This window comes from Lepisosteus platostomus, chromosome 10, assembly GCF_059453375.1.
Source record: "Lepisosteus platostomus isolate fLepPlt1 chromosome 10, fLepPlt1.hap1, whole genome shotgun sequence".
NCBI classification, from domain to species: domain Eukaryota; kingdom Metazoa; phylum Chordata; class Actinopteri; order Semionotiformes; family Lepisosteidae; genus Lepisosteus; species Lepisosteus platostomus.
In genome coordinates this window covers 52,521,399-52,537,976 of record NC_142620.1, presented here as the reverse complement: position 1 = coordinate 52,537,976, position 16,578 = coordinate 52,521,399, and the positions used below count along the sequence as shown (strand labels likewise).

Here is a 16,578-nt window from a genome sequence, read left to right as displayed (position 1 = left end):
CAACGTGTTCCAGTAGAGCAGTATAACCCTTTGCATTTATTGGGTCTTTGTACATTATGAAACATTTAATATCTAGAAGAAAATGTTATGCTGATCAATAACGCCCACTGTCACCTCTCAGTTCTGCAAGAAGCCAGCTTTCACAGTGGTAGAGCTTAAAATCCATTTACTGGCAGGCAAGCGCATTGGAAACTAAAAAAAGTTATATTTGTTTTTGATGATGGTATGTTTATAGTTCTGAACTAATAGTTTGTAAGACTTTGCATATTTTCTGTACAATATACTAGGCGTTACAGTACAACATCAATATAACAAAGTCTATAACCTATCAGATGTGCCTAATGCCACATGATATTCACACAAGAGTGTGAAAATGTTGGGAGTTTATATTGCGAAAACAGGTGTTGAGTGTTTTTTCCCAGTAGTTCCTCCTGCAGCTTCAGTGATTGAAACGCATCTTGAATAATAACAACTGGCCGTTCGTTTCAGTTTTATTAGTGCAGAGAATTGTTTGTCGAAGTCAAAGTTTACAACCGAAGTTTTACAATCTGTAATTTATTCTTAAATATTTCTGAAAACAAAAGAAGGCTACTTTTAAATTTTAGGAAGAATAAATGTCATTTACTTTCTCTCTCTTTTTTTGAAATCAGTTAATGTACAGAATAACAGTTAATATCTTTGAAAAAAGAGCAATATGTTCCTTTTTTTTTAATGTCGCAGTGCAACTTACATCTTACACATCTGTGCAATGTACCATGAGGTGTATACCCTGGAAATAGCACACAGTGGAGTCCCTTTCGGACAGTTTCCTAAGACACACAGACGGAGAGGAAGAACGGGACAGTCTGCGCCTAAAATGCAAATCTATGCCTTTAATAGATCGTCTTTTAAAAAAGGAAAAATAGAATGTCACTATTTATATTGGGGGGGGGGGAGAAATCGAGATCTCTACAAATGCAGGACGTGCGCCGATCACTATAGCAGGGAGGTTTCCTTTTCTGATTGGCATGCTCTAAGCTCCGGGCCGGTTACGGCAGCGCTACTGGCTTCTGGGTTGGGATGGAGGGATGTCAGGGCTGGGGGGGGGGGGAGGGAAGTAAGTGGATTGAAACGGGCGTAGCAACGCAGCCCCCCCACCCCCCCCAAAAACAAGCAGCGGGCGCGCAGTCCACAGAGGGCAATCTCCGCCTCGGTTGCCGACAGGGTCCCAGTTATCAGGTGAGCAAAGGCTTCATTTACCTTTCCATGTTCTCAGCAAGGCTGAGCTGGAACACGAAAGCTCGTTCGGCGGGTCAGAGGACCACAGAACGAGCCCTGCGGTTTTGGGCCGTGTTGCTGGCCCGTCCAGGGCTGGCGGGGCCTTCAAGGTCCAGTGTGTGCACCCTGCCATCCTCCTTCCCGCTGCATGGGGCCTCTTTCATCCCCTGGGGGTTTGGGGAATTTACAGAGCTCTGAATCGGACAGCAGCTTTCATTTATTTGAGTGACGATATAGCGCAGGACTCGTCGGGGGGGGGGCAGGAAATCCTGGCTCCTGTCAAACGTCCTGCCAGGACCGACCTCGAGCCCTCCGACAGAACGATCAGTGGGGGGGGGGAATCTTCCGGCTGAAGCTTCGAGAAGCACGTTTGATGGAGAAAAGGTTTGGAGGAACACTCCTCTGGTCCTCCCCCACAGGGAGGTGGACTGTCCTGAACCGCGTGCAGTAGCTCAGCAACACCACCGCTCCCCGCTCCTGGCTCAAGGAGGCAGGGTTGTTCTCTGCTGTTGCTCCTGAACCTGCTGACGGCACGGCCGCACGATGGAGAGCACAGTCTCTCTCGCACGTGTGTGTGTCTGCTACAGCGTCCATGTCTGATGTCTGATCGGCTTCCTAGCTCCAGCTGCAGGGGGGTGGGAAGAGCCGGCTGGAGAAGAAGGAGGCTGAAGGTTGAAAGGAGGCTCAAAAGCACACCTCCGTTTCTTCTTCTCTACAGCTGAGCAGCCTCAGGGTCTGGGAAACGTCTCGCCCAAGGCCTGGAGGGGGGTGGTGGTGGACGCTCACAGAGGAATGCTCATTGTCCCCTTAAGCTGTTCTTTTAAGATTGGCTGCTTGCGCCTAGGGGCCCCTAGACCTCACGGTGGAGTCCTGCAGCGCGGCAGCAGCTCGCCAGGAGCCTCGAGCCCGAGCGAGTGAAACGCGGGCCGGCGCAGGCCCAGACAAGCAGGGGAGCCAGCTGTGGCTTGTGCAAAGACAAGAAGGGGCTTTTCGTTAACTGCGGCACCGAGGACATCAGAGCTTTTTTGGACCCTGAGGCTGAGGCTGTAGCCAAACCCATCCATGTGCTGAGACATTAGCCTCTTCCTGCTCCCGTTCCTGTTTTTTTCAGGCCGTAATGAATGACGCGTTAAACCGTTCTTCAGCAAAAGTGCACTCCAGCTCTCTTGGCATCACAGTGGTATACATTTTCACATATATACACATATATTATAGGTCGAGATATACTGTACATGTATATTTTAAAGCTGCAGCTATTGTCTGAATCCAAAATCTTGCTAATGCACCGTAGTACTCGCACGGTCAGTTCCTAACCCCTGCCTTTCTGGCGCTTGTACTGCAGAAAATATGAATCGGACAAGACGGAAATAGGGTTAAGTCTCTTGCACTTATTCAAACTACTGATTAACATAACGATAAACCTGTCTCAAGCACTACCCCTGTTTCACCACAGGGCTGTAGCCTTGCCCCAGAAATGACACCTCAGCGGAGGTCAGAGGAAAAAGAACCAGGCAAGCGAATAAGCAGGACCCTGTGTCCGAGCGCGTGTGCTTATTCGTCAAAGGGTCCCCCGAGTTCTCCTTCCTCATTCAGCGGAGGGGACCCCAAGTGTGTGAGACTGTTGACTGGGAAGTAGCTCTTGGTCAGACTGTGGGGGAGGGGTGCCCATATTTTCTGTGGCTCAGAGAAGGAAGTGAGACTGGCTTCTGCTCCCCTCAGCTTTCTGAGTGCGTTCAAAGCCGTGCCGAACATCACTGGACAGACCGCTCCTCCACAGCCAGCCACCGCCCGACTCCGAAGGAACTGCACAACGCTCAACTACTTGTCTTCCACGGCGCTTCAATTTTTTTTTAACTCCTAAATTTCTCCGAATCCAGGTGGGGTTCAGCCCCACCGGGGAGGACCTCGGCCAAAAAAAAAACAACCAAATCCCTAAAAACGGAAGAACGCGAAGTTGTCTCCACAGAACCCAAACCTGAGTCCGGAGTTCAGGCTGAGGCCAGGAGGGCGCCCCCTAGCGCAATGCACAGGCAGAAGCAACAGTGACCTTTCAGGCAATACAGTGTTATGTTTTTTTTGTTGTTGGTTTTTTCCTCCAGATTTTGTAAAAAGTTTTTTTTTTTTAAGGATTCCACCAGAATCTGAAGATTGCATTCACAAGGGTAGTTCACAGTTTTAAAGAGATGCTTAAAGGCAAATAAAAATAACACTCCCCCCCCCCCCCCCCTCTCTTGTGTAGTTATATTTTGTCCCCCTGTGGTGCTCGTTTCATGCATTACTTTGAAATGTTTTATTTTACTTCAGAAAGCTGTCCAGCAGATAAGGTGGTAACTCTAGGGATCCTCGGAGCCCTGCTGCTCCCTTGAAACCTGCACCCCCTTGCTTTTCACACTGGGCCATCTCTCATTTCTGTCTACAGTATTTAAAAACAATTAATCCTAGCAGTCGGAATTGTATAAATATATATATAAAAATCTGTCTTAGTTGGTGAGAGCTGTTGAACTGCAAGCTTTAGTACAGTGGTACAGTGACGTGGCAGGAGAGACTCCCTTCTGTATTGCTGCTACATTGCTCCCTCTCTTCTACAGCTAACAAAATACTGATTAAAAATAAATAAATAACAGAAACTGAAGAAAATTGAAAAAAAAAATGCACATAGTGCTACACAACAGCAGAACCGAAATAAAAAGTACTTTTTTGTTCCTTTCTTCAGAAGACAAAAGGGAGGATAATACTTTCTCTTCAAGCATGCAGTAGGCATCCTGTGGCGCGATTTATCTCCAACCTATTTACAGAATAACTTTTTTTTTTCCTGTTTGTTCTGAATACATTATTTACAAATATTACAGTGGTTGCTTGGTCGGTCAGCCTGGTGTGGGGGGTTGGGGGTTGGGGGTTGGGGGTTGGGGGGTGTTCGTTGGTCTTTTCAGTTTCTCTCGGGGGGGGGGAGGGGGTGTTCTGGGGGTGTTGAGGAGCAGGAGCTAGGTGGGGGTGGGGGGTATGTTAGGGGGTTTGGTGGTGTTGTTTGGGAGCTGGCAGCAGGCCCGGTGACCCCCTCTCCCCTCCCGGAGGTGCCTCAGACGTGCGTCTCGATGAAGGAGTGCGTGTGCGTCACCAGCAGGCTCAGCGGCGACAGCTCCGGCGCCCCCTCGTGGCCGTCCCGGGGCGGCGCCGAGCTGAACTCGCAGATGTCCATGAACAGTTCGTGGTGCCGTTGCTTCCACTCCCGGAACTTCTTGGAGGTCAGGTGGGGGTCGTCCAGGACTTGGCTGACGATGGCCAGGTCGCCCTCCTTCGCCTGACAGGACAGAGAGGTGGACACCGATTAAAACAGGTCAATATCCCACCGCGTCCACCTGCGCTGACTGGTTAGCACATAAAGGGAGAATTTAAGTTTCTTTCAGTGGACAGGAGACACGTGCAGGAGCCTTATACCTAATTAAAAAATGTATACTAGCTAGCTAGACATTGGATTTTTCTGCAGGAACTACAGATTCAGAGCCCGAGGTACTTATTGCCAAATGCGTCGTTTTCAAACAGAGACATCCTCAGTAAGCAGGGGCATCCTGCAGCGTCAGCTGTACTTGCAGGAGCACAGTTGTTTGGGTACGGCCCCACTGAGACTTACAGATAACCTAGCTCTCTCTTACAGGAGCCCTTGCGGCTATTTTGTTTTCAACTGTAGCTGATCAAAAATGAAAAGCCACTTGCTTGCAGTAGTTTTAACTTCAGATATTTCCGTACGCAGCTCTTTGCTGCCAGTCTGGGTACAGGGCGGGCGATTTGACCCACCGATGGGAAACAAGCCCCTCTTTGGGGTCCGCATGTCGAGCTGGTGTGTCCCTCCCCCCCTCCGGCCCCCCGGCCCCCCACGCCCAGAGCCTTACCTTCAGCGTGCTCCGCAGGGCGCGGACGCGGTGCAGCTTGTCGTTAATGACGGGGTCGTTGCAGCGCTTGACGAAGGAGCGGCGGAACTCCTGCCTGGTGGAGGGGCGCTGCTCGCCGAAGGCGGACAGGCTGGCCTGCTCCAGCGTGCGGTAGAGCTCCTGCAGCTCGTCGCCGGTCTCCCCCTCGCGCCGGCTCTCTGGCAGGGGCAGAACGAGAGGAGTCGGACACGCGGGCGGGGGATTCAGCTCTGACGGCACTGGCGTCTGGAGTTATTGCCCCGACCGGCTGACCGGTTGACCGCATGACTGGCCAACTGACTGACCGGTTGACCGCATGACTGGCCAACTGACCGACTGGCTGGCTGAACACCTGCCTGGCCAACTGACCGACTGGCCGGCTGACCACCTGCCTGGCCAGCTGACCGACCGCCTGACTGGCCAACTGACCGACTGGCTGGCTGAACACCTGCCTGGCCAACTTGACCGACCGCCTGGCTGACCGACTGCCTGACTGGCCAACTGACCGGCTGACTGCCTGGCCAACTGACCGGCTGACTGGCTGACCACCTGCCTGGCCAACTTGACCGACCGCCTGGCTGACCACCTGCCTGGCCAGCTGACCGACCGCCTGACTGGCCAGCTGACCGACTGGCTGGCTGAACACCTGCCTGGCCAACTGACCGACCGCCTGACTGGCCAACTGACCGGCTGACTGCCTGGCCAACTGACCATCTGACTGACTGCCTGGCCGACTGACCGGCTGACTGCCTGGCCAATTGACCATCTGACTGACTGCCTGGCCGACTGACCGGCTGACTGCCTGGCCAACTGACCATCTGACTGACTGCCTGGCCAACTGACCATCTGACTGACTGCCAGGCCGACTGACCGGCTGACTGACTGAACGATCGGCACACAAGACGATCTGCAAACGGCGGATCTGGCCCACCGGCTTCGTGTAGCTGATCCACCTGTCAGCCTTCCTGAAAGAAGTCCGGCATGAAGAGCGGGCCGGGCCGGGCCGGGCCAGGCCCAGCAGGACCGACGGGAGGGAGGCGGCGCTCACCCTGCATCTCGCCGCAGCTGTGCTGGGGGAAGGGCACCTCGTCGTCCTCGGACCTCTCCTCAGAGGGCCCGCCCGGGCGCAGGCTGCCCTTGGCCTGCACCTCGCGGTTGCGCGGCAGGCTCTGGCTGCGCTGCTTGTGGGCGCGCCGGTGGGGCTGCAGCCCGCGCTCGCTGTCCGCCAGGGGGAAGGGCCCGTCGCGGTCGTGGCGGTGGCGCCGCTGGACGGGCAGCGTGGCCTGGCGCCGGCGCTCGGGGGACACGGCCGGCCGGCCAGCGCCGTAGCCGCCCTCCGCCTCCGCCGGGACCGTCTGCAGGAAGTGCAGGCCGGAGCTGGTGAGCGGCGTCTCGATCAGGTCCTGCCAGGAGCGCCGCTCGCGGTGCGAGGACCGGCTGCCCTCCTCCGTCGAGGAGTGCGAGTACGTGGATTCGCTGGAGAAGTGGCGGCCGTGCTTGGGCTCGGGGAACGGGCTGGACGAGTTCACCTGGCCGGGGGGGGGAGCGAGAGGTCTGCTCAGCCCTGCGGCGGGGGGCTCCCAGCTCTGACCCCAGCACCTTGGGCAGACAGCCCAGGCCTAGACGGGTCTAAGAAGCCACTTCGCATGAGTTTTGTGTTTTGTTTCTGGTTGCAAGTCCAGGGTCTTATTTCAATGCCACGGTTAAAGCTCGTCTTATTGATGAACTCTTAAGTCCACGAAGGGCTTGATTGTGTCACCCCGGGCTCTGCTGGAACATAAACCAGCAAGTGTGTGTGTGTGTGTGTGTGTGTGTGTGTCACCCGGGCTAAGACTGGGAGCCACTGCTTTAGAACCAAACCTGAAAATATTGCTGTTAAAGGCACCCAGGAACTTACAGCAATCATTTAAATGATCGTTCTATCATGTGTACGGTCTTTTCATCAACAAGGATCACAATACGCTTCACATATAGGAGGGACCCACTTCACCAACCACTGACGAACAGCACTAACTACACAACAGGAATTATTTCATACATACGTGGAATTTAGGAAGAAATTTAAGGAGGCCAGGCTAAACAATTCCTGAGTGGAATTCAGCCAGGATGTCTGAGTTATTACCTTTACAGTTAAATGATAGTTCTAGCATGTGTACGGTCTTTTCATCCCCAGGGATCACAATATGCTTGTCAAGACGAAAGTGCGCCACCTACTGGTCCACAGCAACAACCTATTTTTTCCTTAGCGGTCTCTCTTTCCAGGACTGACCAGACACAACTTTGCTTTGCATCTAAGATCTGATATGATCTCATGCCTCTAGTGTGAGAAACACAGGAAATAGATTCAGTATGTGTGTAAAATATTTTTCATGAGTTTGTCTGTGGAAAGATCGAACGTTTTTCTCTATCGATATTTATGTTTTACTTCAGTACACCAGATTAGTCCTCACTCTCACTGGTCATACAGCACCATCTAGTGGTATAGATGCCCAAACCATCTACAGATTGCAAGTAGGTTAAAAACAGGGTAGGCAGATAGACTGACCAAGATGTTTTATTCAAGCTAAAAGCTGCAAGCGCTTTTGGATTATCAGATGATTGGAACAAAAGCTGGAAAAAAAGTACATATCACGCTCCCATGCCGTATGCCTTTATCAAGCTGAAAGCATTACATAATAAATAATAAAAATCTGAATTTCAACTTTTCTAGCAGAACAGCTGATACGCTGTGCCATACTGTGAAGTAGTGAGTCCCTGTGCACCTGTGCGTCCGTGTGTTTATGTTCAGACACAAACATATGGGCTGCAGTGTGGAGCAGAGTACTGGAACCATAAGGGGGAGATTCTGTGTTCTGTATTCATGCCGCAGGTGAGACACTGCTGTTGTACCTCTGAGCAAGGCACTTCACCTGAACTGATCCAGTGAAATACCCAGCCGAGTAGATAAATACAAACGGAAGCAGCTATGGATACAATGCCAGCCTCATATATGGAAATATAATATGCAATATCTGCAATGTCTTTTATACGCTTGCTACATTACATTAAACGCCAGGGTGCAAACCCTTATTCGGACCCCAGCTGTGTGTGCTTGTGCGTGAGGCGTGAGTGGCACTCACAGAGGACGTGCGGTGATAGGTGTCGCACAGGGAGGAGGGCCCCTCCTGTTTGAGGGTGAGGGACCCATCGATGTCGTCCTGGTCGCTCTCACTCCAGTAATCTGGAACACAGGGTTCAGGAATGACAGCGGTGAGCCACCGAGAAAGGAGTCGGGCCGCCAGCAGCAGGGTGAAACATCAGGACATTTCTCAAACACCTCAGGCTAATCAGAACTCGCAGCATATATAGAACATCCACCCATCCATTTTCTAACCTCTTTATCCATAACAGAACTGAGGTTTTTTTGGGGGGCTTGGGGGGGGGCGATTTTCGTCTCACGCAGTGCTCACCTTCATCGGGCCGCGGGACTTTGTCGTCGGGGGTGTAGCCGATCGCCGCCAGGCCCAGCCGGTTCATCCACCTGTGAGGAAAGGGTTCGACAGGTGAGCCGCATTCAGAACCCCCCCGAGGTTCCTGGGAGGTGGGGTTTCTGTCACAGGCGGGTCGGGGACAGGAGCTTCCAAAAGCCCCTTCAACAGTGAAATAATGAGAAACAACAGCCCTGTCAAAGCTGTGGGAAACATCGGTAATGGTGTGATTAAGTGAGGACAAGCGTGGAGTTTTTCAGCGCCGCTCACAGTCACAGAGACAGCAGCAGGCCACCGCGTTTCACTGCCGAGGGAACACAAACACTCATTCCCCTCCCGCGGCTGGAATGAGGCTCCCGGATGTCTGCCGTGCTGCACTGCTGAACAGTCAGGAGCGCTCTGCTGTACCAGCCACCCCTCCTTCCCGCTGGCACAGCTCTCTGACGCCCCCCAGCTGCAGAGGCTGGATCCGACACCCTGTTTGGTGGCCTGACAGCGGCCACACGGTGATTAAGGGTCAGAGCCCATTTAACTAATAATAATTCCTTACACTTTTGGTAGTGCTTTTCTGGACACTCCACTCAAAGCGCTTTACAGGTAATGGGGACTCCCCTCCTCCACTACCAGTGTGCAGCCCCACCTGGGTGATGTGACAACAGCCAGAGTGTGCCAGTATTCTCACCATTCACAGTGGGGAGGAGAACAGAGCGATGAAGCCAGTTCAGAGATGGGGGTTATTAGGAGGCCATGTCTGGTAAAGGCCAGAGGGAAACATTTGGCCAGGATGCCAAATTTCTGATGTATATTAAGGGACGCCCACTCCTGATGTGTCTGTGGGCACACCAGAGCAGGGGGAGTCAATTTCTTCAAGCCTGCAACTCTTCATTATTAACTTGTCTGTTCTTTATGATAACTGCACCGGCATGTTGACCTGCACAGACTGTTCGGAGTGTTAGCGTGATGGGGCTCTAAAGAAAGCAAGACAGACCAGCCCATGCCTCCAGCACCTGTATGTCCAGCTGAGGAAGCCAGGTAATTATTACGAGGCACTGCTCTTGGCTACTGCACTGTGAACAAAGAGAAGTTTGTTTAGAACGTGCGCTGTAAGGCTGCTCCATCACAGAGAACATCAGAAACAATGGGAAAATCACATTTCTTCTGCTAAACTAGCTCCTCTCACAACACATCTCTCTTTACCCTCTCCCATCCTCTCCTCTTTCCTCGTCAGTTATTCCTCGCCCTCCTTCCGTCTCTCCCTCAGTATGACAGAACAAAGGGAATTCTTCATCAACCCAAACACGGTACAGCAACGCAGTAATGAGGAGAAATCCATAAATTATAAAGCAAGAAAAGGACTCAATTAGAGCAAAAAGAAAGAGTAAAACAGAGAAATGTGCACGCACAAAATCGTAACTGCTGACCTAAATGATTTTTTCCATTTCTGTTTTTTTCTTGCACTGTTCTTTGCAATCATATCTTTGCAGAGCGGCATCAAAAGAACTCTGCTTTTGATTTTATATTCATTTGAAGATGGAAAGATGGAGTTTTGGAGAGAAGGCACGCTCCCAGCAGCAATCTGGGGAGACCTGCTTTTCTGGGAGAAAGTGATGATGACCCCTGGAACAGTAGTGCTGTACTGCACCTTAAACACTCGTGAGAACAGATATCAGCCAAAGGGAGGGAAAGAATAGGCCATCCAGCTTATCTAGCTCATGTGGTAGACAGTACACAGCCAATTCTTCAAAGAAGCTGGGGGATTGACTTCAACCACATGGCTGGGTAGCGTGATCCATACTCCCACAACTCTTGGTGTAAAGACATGCCTCCTGTTCTTGGTTAAAAAAGCACTTCCACGTAGTTTCTGCTTGTGTCCTCTGGTTCTAAAGCAAGCGCGTAAAATTCCCATTAATGGGAAACAAAAACGGTAGGAAAAAAAGCATCGGCGAAGCAGCTACTGAAAGGGATTGAGTAAATCATTCGGCAAGATAGTCTGCTCGTCGACTTTTTTCCCCCTTCATAAAAGAGTGCTCAGCTACGGCGCTGATTATCCACCGGTAAAGGGAAGGAATGAGAGGAGAGAAGGAATCACAACAGGAGGAATGCCAGCTGTTTCCAGCTGCAAGGGACAGGTGAAGATTTCATGGTACGACGTGCCCGGATGGAGGCCCGTTTGTCAGCCAGGGCAGACCGAGCAGCCGGCTCCTTTACTACACTGGAGCACATTTTTGATTTGAAGCCATATTGATTAACATGAAAAGGAAAGTTAAAAAAATGCCCGACTTTGAAGTGGAGATGGACAGGATTTGTTTGGAAAATCTGAAGTATTCTCGAGGACTGAATTGTCTTGGGTTTTTGAAGACTGACTAGGTTGTTAAACCTCCACCCGAGTGAGAAACAACATACTTAATGAAATATGCTTTATTTAAGGTCCAAACACCCTGTAGTATTTCTTTCCATTATGAACTCCCCCCCCCCACCTCTCATTTTTAACCGTACCTTACAGTTCATCACTACTGGCACAAACAAAAAGATGCTCTTGCCCTTTTTTTAATTTCAATTTTCAGGCAAACGTTGATTCTATGTTCGAAAAAGGGCAACACAATCAATTTTTCTTAAGGAAGCTCAAGCCATTTAAGATGGCTAATTCACTGATGATCATGTTTTATCAGTCTTTCACCGAGTCTGCCTGAACATTTGCCCTGATCTGCTGGTTCGGGAAGGGCTTGAATCCGAGGAGCAAGTACAAACAGGGTTGTCTTGTCTAGGTATACCAGGAAGTCATTTGTGCTGATCTTTCTCGTCTGCCCCACGTCTCTGAACTATGAGTCTTACGTAAAGTCTATTCCATCTTAGAGGACCCTTCACACCCTTTGTTTAATGATTTCCAATTTCTCCCATCAGAACAGATACAGACTTCGCGATCTAAAAACAAACATACTTAAGTTCTCATTCATACCTGCAGCCATAACCCTGCTCGGCAGAGGATCCCCTTGTGCATGTATACCGTGTATGTAATGTTTATTTGTTGTGTGGTCTTCTTTATATTGTCAGCTGCTGCAAAACAAATTGCCCCCTGGGGATAATGAAGTCTCTCTCTTTCCCTCTCTACTCTGCTCAACCACTTTCAAGCCTGGCTTGATCTGCAGTCACACTAAAAAATGATTTTTTTTTTTAATGAAGAAAACACCTCTGCTGAGAACCAGATACATTCTTGTACCTCTCACAGCTTTCAGTTTCAATGTCACCGCCGAAGGAAAATGTAAAAAAAAAATACATAAAGGTCGATTAGCCTGCTGTCATGAACAGACATGAAACAATATCATTTGTACCAGATTGTGATCCTTCTAAACTTCACCACACGGATACACAGAGCTGCTCTAGCTGCCAGCACTCGAAAATATGGCTGGGTGTGTGCTGGTGGGCAGGGAATGTCTTCTTTTCTGATTTCAGCACCGCGGAGAGCTCCACGCACCACAGGCAGGCAGAACAGGGAGCAAAAATCGTAACTGTGGAGGAGAGAGTGTGCAATCTCCTTTGGCTGAAGCTGGTTTATCGGGTTTACGGCTCAGGCTCAGAGGACTTAATGCCAACGGGAAAACATGGGGCTCCTGGAGAGTGCGCTGCAGTATCGACTTTGCTCACAGGAAGTCCGGAGGGCCTGCCCAGATCTGCAGGAGCTCCGAGGCAGACAAGACCGGGATGGAGCGTCAAAGCACTCTCCGAGTTTTATTTTCCTGGAGCGCTAAGCCCGAAATTAATCTTTCGTGTCACAATCTTCAAAGATCTTCCGGAAGCAGAGTTTGTTCCCCTTGGACGGGCTAAGCCACAGGTTACACGGAAGACTCACGAGCTTGTTGGAATAGAGGGCACTGCTGTGAGGGATCACGAGGGAACGGGAGAGCACGAAGAGGGAATCGAACCTATTACTTCTCACACGTGCTGCTGAATACTTCTCCTCGCACTGCTAATGAGAGTTTACCTGGACCTGCAACAATCCCACTTCTTTTAATGGTTTTTAAAAAGTATTTATTAAAGATTGAAGAGATCTGTAATGGGGACCAGGGTCCCGATCGCAGCCCCTGACCTCTTCTTAGACATTGTGAGACGTTCCCAGTGGGGGAGGTGAGGATGAGAGGGGGTGTCATGTAAACGGTGTTTGTCTGATGGCTTTACTTTATTGCAATATTAACGAGCCATCACATGCTTGTGTGCACAACAAGGCAGGCGTCCACACCAGAATACAAACTCCCCTGCATTTCAGAATGAGCTGTTTTATCACAAGACAATAATGTAACTGCTGGCTTAATGGACAGAGGACAGACTTTCAAAAGCCATCAGCACAGCCGCAAACAGGAATATAATCTGTCTTGCTGTACTTTACCTGTGAGCTGTGAAGCAGAGGGAGCTGAAAAACACCATGCAGGGATGTAATTGTAATTTAAGTGTTTGTTTTCGATCCTCTCAGGTATTCACCTAGCTGAACAGTGCTCTGCAAAGCAGGGTGTATAGAAATAAATTATTATTTGCTTGTCAGTTGTTTTTCCTCTGGCCTCGGGAGCACTGTGCACATGTGCTCCCAGGCTGAGCGTTAATTTTGCAGCAGGTTCTCCACAGCCTGCGGATGGAAGAGAGTGCACCCTGCGAGGGTACTGCGACTGGAGTGCTGGGGCAGCACAGCTCTTGGCATCAGGATGTGTCCCGTTGAACTACAGCAGCTCTGCCAGAAGGGGGCACTGTTCCCGAATGGCCATGGGTGTTTAAGGTTTGCAACACACTGGAGTTCGGTGCCTATTGTCCCACTGCTGCAGATTTTTTCAACACTCATACCTGCTGAGTTGAGGAAACTGGTTCGACATGGGATAGTTGAAATTAAGTGGGCAGTCAGCACTGACTCAGCCTTCCTTCTGGAGACAGCGGGGAGCCAAGTCCTCTCATGGCTCTTTGGCATCTGCCAATCATGGAAAAGTATCCCAGCAGGAAACCCAATCTTCTGTCTCTCACAGAAGTCATTTCACTGAACATCACTTCAGACGCCTATCACTGTGCCTTTCAGGTATAGACATGGCACCATCCAGGAGCTAAATGAATTAAAAATCTACAGGGGAATGGACAGTCTTTGTATAGAACCACCTCCATTGTAAACGATACTACAGAGATGTCATGACTTTTAACAAGAGTGATCTCTCCTTTTTTTATATGTTGGTGGTGAAACAGAGCAGATCTGCAGCAGTTTTTCCTGAATTCCACTCTCCAGTCTGGGAATTAAGGGAAGGAAGAGCACAGCCTCACCTGTTCATCTCCTCCAGGCAGTCGGTGGCGAAAAAGAAACTCTTGATTTTGGGATGACAGGCTTTAAAGGCACTGCAGAGGAGGACGAGAAGGAGAGAGAGAATCAAAGAGGGGCACGTTAATAAAAAAAAAGCATTGTCCTTCTTTTACATCACCCCGCTTTCACAACATGTATCCCCACTCAAAAGGTTTTGAGCCAATGTGTTCTTCCTCTGTCGCACCATCCGTGCTTATTCTACAACTTCACTGCTCCTGATAACAGCCACAGGAATCTATTAGACCATAAGCCGAAGCAAAGACGTCTATGTCTTTCTAATCTCTAGAAACTGAACAGGTATAACGTTTTAACCTTCTTGCTCGAGACGTCCCTGTGCCAAAGTCCCTCAAACACAGAGCAGAGAAAGGCACGCTCTGGTTGTGCCCTGCCATTCAGGCTCTGACGTCAGCACTGGCCCTCAACCCCACGGCCAGCTGCTCTTGTGTTTCTGGTTAAACAGCCGCCAATCGGCGCCACAGCTGAGTCTGCCTGCTCCTGCCAGGGAGACAGTGCACTCTGCCCATCTGTCTGCAAACTGACCCAAAACACAGCTTTTAATGCAACCTCTCAGGTGGAAAGATCACTCCGGGAGAACACAGCTCTCTTACCAAAATAAGCAAATACTATATTTAGCGCTCATCACAAAATAAAAAAAAAAAAAAAAAGAAAAGCCTGTCTGATCTTCTCTCTGAAATACTCCTGCGCTTGCAGCCCTCTGAGACAGCCAAGGCAAGAAAGGTGAAGCAAGCCTCTAGATAACCCTTTCAGAGGGATGTATACAAGTAGGGCAGAGTCTCGTTAAACAAAACCAACTGTCCTGTACTGTACTGTATATTCTACATCAATAAACAAAAGGCCCCAGAATACTTACAATTTCCGTCTGCATTCTATTGCTCTGTCTATCCTGAACTCCGGCAGGCTGATGAACCCTTCAGCCTTCTCGTCCTGGGGAAGGGGGAGAGAAACGAAGAGCGACAGGGTTAAAAAGGGTCTAAAGCAGAAAGGGAGCGCATCTGTTCGTTTGCATCACATGTGCTTTCAGATACCTTGACCGCACCAAAAGCCACTAGGCGTTTAGTATTGGTATCTGATGGGCAGTGTTGTGCAGCCAGACTTCCTTCATCATGCAATAATTCTCAAAAGCATTAGCTTCTTCCCAGGTCTCATGATATTCCAAACCACAGGTGCCAGTTGTTATTTCTCCCCTGTGAGTAGAGCTTGATCATGGAGTAAAGAAAACCACGCACAGCTCAGTCTCTGTGGTCTGGGAAGAGAGAGTGTCACCGACATAGCCGGTGTAGCCACAGATCCCATGTGGATGAATCTGTTCCTCCCCGAACTGAGCCCTCCAGGACTGAGAGCTCTTCTTGAATCATGCAAAGGAACAAGTACAAGTTGATCTGAACTTGCTGAAAGCAAAAGCAGACAGAAGAAACTCAACAGCAGGTGTGTCCCCAGGTGTGAGCAAGAAGGCTCAATGGCCGAATCCTTACATGTTCTTACACGTGTATAGCTGACACAGCTGCCCGCTCCAGCCTTTATAAAGCATCCCCAGCAAACATGATTAGAGATCAGGCAATTTAGTAATTAATTTAGTCGTAGTTGAGAGCTAAACTGAACTGAGGAGAAGTGAGTGGCCCCTGAGGAAGAGTCAGGACCCCTGTGCCCTTATCTTCGAACCTCAGGGAAACAAAGCTGATGGGCAGGTTTGTCTCCAGTTTGCCCCCAGCGGGGAACAGCAGTCAGGGTGAGGCGGGCGGACTCACGTTCTGGTTGGTGTACCAGTAGAGAGAGGAGTCCTTCAGGATGAACCAGTACTTCTTCCACTTCTGCGTGAAGTAGCCCTTGGCATCCTTCTTCTTCCAGAGCCAGCCCTCGCAGTCTCCATGCCCCAGGTCCTTGCAGGAGATCCTCCGGCGGCTCCCGCTGGTCAGAGAGCCTGCTTGTGGTGGGGGAGAGACTGTAAACTATGAGAAATGGCCGAACCCGGAACAGCCACTTTCTCCTCTGTCGAACCCAGCTCCCAGCACCAGGACCTGGGTTCCTCCTGGTCTCTCAGGTCTCAATGCTGAGACACACACACACACCCCTGCATGGCCCCCACAATCAATGTGCTGCTGGTCTGCTTTCCTCCCACTTCCCTGGGTTATACCTGAGACACATACCCCCACCCCCCTGCGGCCCTGCAGGGCCCCCACAATCTGCGCTCCGTCAGCCTGCCCCCCCCCCACTTCCTTTGGTTATACCTGAGACAGACATCACCCTCCCCGCCCAGCAGAGCCTCGGTCACACACTCACACTGCCACAGACACACGGGGGGCTCTCAGAAGCCCCCCACTCTCGCGTACCTTTTGTCCTCTTTTTGGTTTTAGTCCTTAAGGAGGCGTAGTGAAATGACTGGAGACAGAAGGGAGAAGAAGAAAAAAAGAGAGAGAGAGAGAGAGACGAGTTATTCACTTGAGCCAAAGGCAGAGATTTTGTAGTCAGGCTCTGCCACCCTGCAGATCATGGACGATATCCGCTGGACTCCAGAAGCCTGCCGGCTGCCAAGCATCCCTGGCACTGCCACACCAAGCAGTATTTTCCATGCCCTACTTTTGTACTTGTAGTGAGTGTTCTAGCA

The 16,578-nt window shown here is 50.4% G+C and overlaps 1 protein-coding gene across 4 annotated transcripts in view; it reads right to left on the bottom strand.

Moving 5' to 3' along the window:
• Nucleotides 1–479: 479 nt before the first annotated feature.
• LOC148654004 (connector enhancer of kinase suppressor of ras 2) overlaps nucleotides 480–16,578 on the bottom strand; it is a 106,424-nt gene continuing 90,325 nt past the window's right edge. For 2 of the 4 annotated variants that reach the window (XM_088597144.1, XM_088597146.1), the window contains 9 exons: nucleotides 16,304–16,352; nucleotides 15,722–15,897; nucleotides 14,827–14,900; nucleotides 13,919–13,990; nucleotides 8,612–8,682; nucleotides 8,282–8,382; nucleotides 6,211–6,691; nucleotides 5,145–5,341; nucleotides 480–4,555 (listed from right to left, as the gene is read on the bottom strand). In XM_088597144.1, coding sequence (XP_088453270.1) covers nucleotides 4,334–4,555; nucleotides 5,145–5,341; nucleotides 6,211–6,691; nucleotides 8,282–8,382; nucleotides 8,612–8,682; nucleotides 13,919–13,990; nucleotides 14,827–14,900; nucleotides 15,722–15,897; nucleotides 16,304–16,352 — 1,443 coding nt within the window. In that variant the 3' untranslated portion in view covers nucleotides 480–4,333. The remainder of the gene's footprint in view (nucleotides 4,556–5,144; nucleotides 5,342–6,210; nucleotides 6,692–8,281; nucleotides 8,383–8,611; nucleotides 8,683–13,918; nucleotides 13,991–14,826; nucleotides 14,901–15,721; nucleotides 15,898–16,303; nucleotides 16,353–16,578) is intronic. The other 2 variants (XM_088597145.1, XM_088597147.1) reach the window with 1 other exon arrangement.